The following is a 6,544-nucleotide window of genomic DNA, read 5'->3' on the forward strand; positions in this document are numbered from 1 at the left end:
TTTTTGGTTTTGAACAGTGACTCACGACAAGTTAACGACCCCGCAATTCGGTCTTTAGTGTGTGTCGCAAGACTTATTCAACCGACCGCGACAGTCGCTACTGATACCCGACTTGCACACTGAGTTTTAGTTTTTGGTTTTGAACAGTGACTCACGACAAGTTAACGACCCCGCAATTCGGTCTGTAGTGTGTGTCGCAAGACTTATTCAACCGACCGCGACAGTCGCTACTGATACCCGACTTGCACAGGGAACGTTCACAATGCGCTCTCTACATATGTAGGCACATGACACTGGTTTGGTTTCAGGTGGTGGATTTCAAAGGGTAGGAGAGGGGGTCTTTGGAGGGAAACTAAAGGGGGGAGTTTACGTCCTCACAGAAACTATTTCTATTAGGGACAAGAGTATGTGATACGCTGGAGGGAGTGGACAGGTACTGTTTAAATAGACCGACAATCACAGCACGAAACACCGTCTCAGTGTCACACTCATCCAGAGAGAAGTTGTGTTGTTTCTGAAGCTGTGGGACTGAAACCTTAAACGTACAACATGGAGCAGAAAACTGGAGCCTTTACTATCAGCAATGGTAGGTGCTTCTCCTTTGCATGCATTGACTTTTTGACATGTTCATTAAATTATCCTTGTCTATGAATGGCCGCCTACTGCGTAAACAAACTGCTACTGACACGCCGGCTTGAAAATGAATTGGCGGCTTTAGATCATTTCACTTGACCGAGAACTGTTCTAAATAGTATTTGGAAATCGTAGAGTTGATTGAGATTGTCCTATGTGGGTTCAATGAACGCATAGAGTACACGGTGCGTGAAGCGGAGAAAGGAGGAGTGAGGCCGGGTGAATACAGGTAGCGAACAAAGCACCGTGAGTGTGGTTCGTGCTTCGTGCAGGTAACTCGAATGCTTGTGAATAATTAACACCTGAGGATAAGTACTATTCCTAGTAAATAATTTACACCTGTTTCTTAGTGTCATTATTTGTGATTAATTAACACCAAGCACGAACGATTTGCGATACCGTTCTTGATCTGATATGTCTTTACAATGCGGGTTTGATATGCAACGTTGTTTTTATCTGGGCTGATGTAATTTCGACCTTCAAGGCCGGGTACTACGAGTCGCGTATTTGAACAATTGTGCAGGTTATAGATCTGACAAATTAGCCCCTATCAAAGTGAACTACAGTTCTGAACAAAGACTCGTTAACATTTTGACATTTGGAGATTGCTAGTATGTAAATGTGCGTGCGTGCGTGAGTGCGTGCGTGCGTGCGTGCGTGTGTGTGTGAGTGTGTGTGTGTGTGTGTGCGTTTGTTTATGCCGATTTAGGCCTGTGAAATGTCCTCGCCACACTTTCTGAATCTTAGAATGTTTACTTTTCTTTTAATGTGTAATGTGTTAAACGGGAGGGAGTCTTAAATTGTTTTGTTTTTTAAAAGGGGGGTTCACTGCCTGACCGTGTTTACCCCACCAGATAAGCAGCCACACTCTCTTTCTTTCTCGTCATTTAAAAAAAAACCACAAAAACGTTTTTTTTATTATTATAAAAAAATAAAAAATAAATTTGGGGGATATTTTTGAGTGTTTTACAACCCATCAAACTCTAGCCGGGATTCGAACCTCGGACCTTCCACGCAGAAGACCGACGTATAATTGACCACCAGGCGAGGCTATTTGTTTGTCACGCTAGGTCTCAAACCCGTGTGTCCTGTGTCTAGAGCAACATTGACGTTTGCAAAATGTGACAGTCAAACCTGCCCTTGCGACCACCTCTAGAAAGCGACCACCTCTAGAAAGCGACCACCGGCCCACAACGACCACACCAAAGGATCCAAGACGAGTTTTTCTTCTATGAAAGTCACCTGTAAATAAGTGTGCAAGCTCTATGACGACCATGTTTGGTCGGTCTCTTGGATAGTCGTGATACACAGGTTTGGCTGTACCAGAAAACCGTTACAACATCCACTCTGTGCTCTGTTTGGCTATTGGAATTGGCAAAAAGTGTCCTTTGACCTTGCCTTTATGTGGCCAATCCGTCAGTTGTGTCGATCTTTGGAAATTGATTCATTTAAAAATTCCAACCACAGCAAGCAGTCAGGGTGATGATTTGTGTGAGAAGTATTGCACGGTATTGTATTGTATTGTGTTGTGTTGCATTTCACTGTATTGGTAATGTTGCATTATATTGCAGAACCCCAAAATGTCGTGGACGAGGAGTTGATGCTAGTTGCCAGGAAAGTGGTGGACTTTTACAAACGAGTCTCCATCACGGAGCTGTGCCTAGCTGCCCTGTCGGCCATCTTTGGGGCCATCAGCATTGGCTTCGCCATCCCCAAGCACCAGTGGCCCTTCCTCAACGTTTTCCCCCTGGTCAACGGCTGCCTGGTGCGTGTCTTGCCTTTGCCCTTGGTTTCTTCTTTTTCTTCTTCTTCTTCTTCTTCTTCTTCTTCTTCTTCTTCTTCTTCTTCTTCTTCTTCTTCTTCTTCTTCTTCGTTCATGGATTGAAACTCCCACGTTCACTCATGATTTTGAACGAGTGGGTTTTTACGTGTATGACCGTTTTACCCCACCATTCAGACAGTCATACGCCGCTTTCGGGGGATTCCCTGGGTTTAAACAGTCATTAGTGCTATTCAGAAAACTAAGTGTGGTATTTAATACAGCAGAAACACTTGAGACCAGACTACAAGCTATGTCTTCCCCTGCTTCCAACAAGTTGGTTGACTCTTCCAGGAACAGGATAAGTTAGTACAAAGAGTGCTGAGTATAACATATTGACATTTTAACATTTATTCCCCAAACAACAGAACAAATGTGAGTGTCCATAAACCTGTTTTACTTACATGTGCAGTGTAATATCCTCAGGTATAACTGATTACACATCAGTGAATGGCTTGCTTGTTTCTAACGACATGTATCGTCAGGGGCGGATCAGTTGCTTTGTAAGGGGGGGGGGGGGCACTTTGAATCGAAAGTGAATGTGATGGGCGCGAAGCGCCCGAATTTGCAAGGGGGGTCCGGGGGCATGCCCCCCCGGAAAAAAATTTTGCCCAAAGAAGCAAAATGGTGCCATCTGGTGCCATTTGAACTTTGAAATGGTCATAGAATCAGCATAGAAATTTTTTTTCTTCTTCTTTTTTTTTCTTCTTTTTTTTTCGGGGGAGGGGGGGGGCACGTGCCCCCTGTGCCCCCCCCCCCCCCTCGTCCGCCCCTGATCGTTCTTTATGTTCAGATGCTGGGAGCCGGCTACTTTGCGTACAAGGCGAGCACCGTTTGCCTGGACAACGGCGTACCTAAGTGCTTGAAAAAATATGTAAGTCCTGTTTGATAGCTAACTTTACACCTAAGATATGGTCGCTAACTCATGTATTTGTTTGTTGGCTTCTCTTTTCCTCTCGTTCTCTGTCTCTCTACCTCTGTCCGTGTGTCTGTCTGTCTGTCCGTGTGTCTGTCTGTCTGTCCGTGTGTCTGTCTGGCTGTCACGCTTTAACTCTCTGTCCTTTTCTGTGTTGTTGTCTTTCTGTCCCTCTGTCTGTCTGTCTGTCTGTCTGTCTGTTTGTTTGTCGGTCTGTCGGTCTGTCTGTCCCTCTGTCTGTCGGTCGGTCTGTCTGTCGATCGGTCTGTCTGCCTGTCCGTATGTCTGTCTGTCTGTCTATCTGTGTATATGTCTGTCTGTCTGTCTCTCTCCGATCTCTTACTTGATGTCAATGGTGTTCACAAAATGATAACGGATAACTTCCTGTAAAACCCACTCTCATGTTTTATTTTCTCTTGACACTCGTACAGATGTTCTTACTAGTTTGGGAATTGTTGTTTATCATCTGCAGCTACCCAAACGCAACATCAACATCAAAAACAGCCAAATAGACATTGTTTATAGCCTTGACAAAAAATGCGGTCGCTTTCGTTCACTCGATGGATTTGTGCCGATAGCGCGGCAGATTGAGACAAATATGAATGCTCTGTTAACATACAGTGATCTGCTTGTGTTAGCAGCAGACGATAGACCGCCATGCTTTCTGTGAGCAGACGACAGGCATAACGATACAGTGGAACCCCCCTTTTAAGACCTCCATACATCTGAGAAAATCAGGTCTTAAAAAGGAGGGAGTCTTAAAATGGGGGTAAATGTACAGAGGTTATGAACAGACAGTCTAAAACAGGGTCACAAAAGGGAAGAAGTCTTAAATTGGGGGGGGGGGGGGGGGGGGGGGGTCACAAAAGGAAGGCTCCACTGTACATGATGTGTTTGTTCTCCCTCAGGTGGGCGGCGCCTTCGGGCTTACTGTGTCCTGCATGTCCCACTGCGGACTGGCAGCGGGCTTCTCCGGGTCGGCCCTGGGCAAGTGTCTGGACAACGATGAAGACTGCACCCCGAACCACGACGCCCTGATAGCTTTCAACATCATCAACATCGTCTTGGCAACGCTTCTCTACCCGATCTGCGTCGCCACAATGGTGGTCCAATGTCGCTGGTGTCGAAAGCTTGGACGCTGCTCGAAGAAATGAGGATAGTAATGAAAGAGAGCCACACTTAGCAGTACAAAACACTCCCAACAGATCTAGGAGTGATGATAAAATGTCAAGGATTGTTACTCTCTCAGGTGCCAGGAGATAGGTTCCGCATAACTCTCGCTTACTCTATTGCACATGGCGTATGCGTTTAGAGCGCTTACTTCCCTTTGCTTCTCAGAAGAGAACGTGTTCTAAACACATTTATGTTACGAGTTTGAACACTTTTTGACATTGTACATAGTTCTACTGCCAAACGTAACACACATTCTTTGAACACTAGTGAACTAGTGTTTATTATGTGTGCCTCTTCCTCTAGTAGAACTAATGTACTATGTCACAAAGTGTTCAAAATGTGTTACAAAAATGCGTTCAAAATGTATTCACTTCTGTTTAAAGTGAACCACGCACCGAGCTTAGTGTAAGCGCACTTAGAGCTGAGTGCATGGCTATCATTCTCCTGTGTTTAAGGACTTAAGTTACGACCTTGGTGGGGAAAAAAGAGGAAAATTGTAAATATTCAACCACATAGTTCTATGTAGTCTTGACTACAGCTAAGTGGGTATATACATGATCCTCATGTGCTAAAGGCAACCACATAGTTCTATGTAGTCTTAACTACAGCTAAGTGGGTATACATGATCCTCATGTGCTAAAGGCTACCACATAGTTCTATGTAGTCTTAACTACAGCTAAGTGGGTATAATTATATGATCCTCATGTGCTAAAGGCAACCACATAGTTCTATGTAGTCTTAACTACAGCTAAGTGGGTATACATGATCCTCATGTGCTAAAGGCTACCACATAGTTCTATGTAGTCTTAACTACAGCTAAGTGGGTATAATTATATGATCCTCATGTGCTAAAGGCAACCACATAGTTCTATGTAGTCTTAACTACAGCTAAGTTGGTATATATGATCCTCATGTGCTAAAGGCAACCACATAGTTCTATGTAGTCTTAACTACAGCTAAGTTGGTATATATGATCCTCATGTGCTAAAGGCAACCACATAGTTCTATGTAGTCTTAACTACAGCTAAGTGGGTATATATGATCCTCATCTGGTAAACGCCGCAAGCTATAACCTCGAGAAAGAAAAATTTCCATTTTTATGTAATATTTTAATGGACAATAAAGTGCTGTTATTGTTATTATTGTTATTGTTGAAAACAAGAAGGGCAAAGCCCATACAACTCACATGCTTGACCTTGACCTTTACATGACCTTGACCTTCAGGGTCAAGGTCAAATAACTAAACCTAGCAATGACATCATACACTAAGAACTGCTTTACACATTTTTCCTACCAAAATACATGTGACCTTGACAAGGTCATCCAAGGTCATGCAACACAAAGCTGTTAATTCAAGACATAGGAAGTACAATGGTGCTTATTGGCTCTTTCTACCATGATATATGGTCACTTTTAGTGGTTCACTACCTTATTTTGGTCACATTTCATAAGGGTCAAAGTGACCTTGACCTTGATCATATGTGACCAAACGTGTCTCATGATGAAAGCATAACATGTGCCCCACATAATTTTTAAGTTTGAAACAGTTATCTTCCATAGTTCAGGGTCAAGGTCACTTCAAAATATGTATACAATCCAACTTTGAAGAGCTCCTGTGACCTTGACCTTGAAGCAAGGTAAACCAAACTGGTATCAAAAGATGGGGCTTACTTTGCCCTATATATCATATATAGGTGAGGTATTCAATCTCAAAAACTTCAGAGAAAATGGGAAAAATGTGAAAAATAGCTGTTTTTTAGACAACATTTATGGCCCCTGCGACCTTGACCTTGAAGCAAGGTCAAGATGCTATGTATGTTTTTTGGGGCCTTGTCATCATACACCATCTTGCCAAATTTGGTACTGATAGACTGAATAGTGTCCAAGAAATATCCAACGTTAAAGTTTTCCGGACGGACGGACGTCCGGACGGACGGACGGACGGACGACTCGGGTGAGTACATAGACTCACTTTTGCTTCGCATGTGAGTCAAAAAGGAGGA

At 43.6% G+C, this 6,544-nt stretch overlaps 1 protein-coding gene across 1 annotated transcript; it reads left to right on the top strand.

Annotated features, from left to right (window-relative positions):
• The first annotated feature begins 329 nt into the window (after window positions 1–329).
• Window positions 330–5,680, top strand: LOC138945788 (uncharacterized). The gene is made up of 4 exons (XM_070317296.1): window positions 330–586; window positions 2,205–2,398; window positions 3,246–3,326; window positions 4,277–5,680. Exons 1-4 carry the CDS (start codon window positions 550–552, stop codon window positions 4,520–4,522), a joined length of 558 nt encoding a protein of 185 aa, XP_070173397.1. The 5' UTR covers window positions 330–549; the 3' UTR covers window positions 4,523–5,680.
• The last annotated feature ends 864 nt before the right edge of the window (window positions 5,681–6,544 follow it).

This window comes from Littorina saxatilis, linkage group LG13 (assembly GCF_037325665.1).
Source record: "Littorina saxatilis isolate snail1 linkage group LG13, US_GU_Lsax_2.0, whole genome shotgun sequence".
NCBI lineage: Eukaryota > Metazoa > Mollusca > Gastropoda > Littorinimorpha > Littorinidae > Littorina > Littorina saxatilis.

Excerpts from the sequence above, each read along its gene's own strand:
- LOC138945788 (XM_070317296.1), top strand. The coding sequence starts at position 550 with ATGGAGCAGAAAACTGGAGCCTTTACTATCAGCAATG. Across the intron at positions 587-2,204 it reads AGCCTTTACTATCAGCAATG|AACCCCAAAATGTCGTGGAC; the intron begins GTAGGTGCTTCT and ends ATTATATTGCAG. Across the intron at positions 2,399-3,245 it reads CCCTGGTCAACGGCTGCCTG|ATGCTGGGAGCCGGCTACTT; the intron begins GTGCGTGTCTTG and ends CTTTATGTTCAG.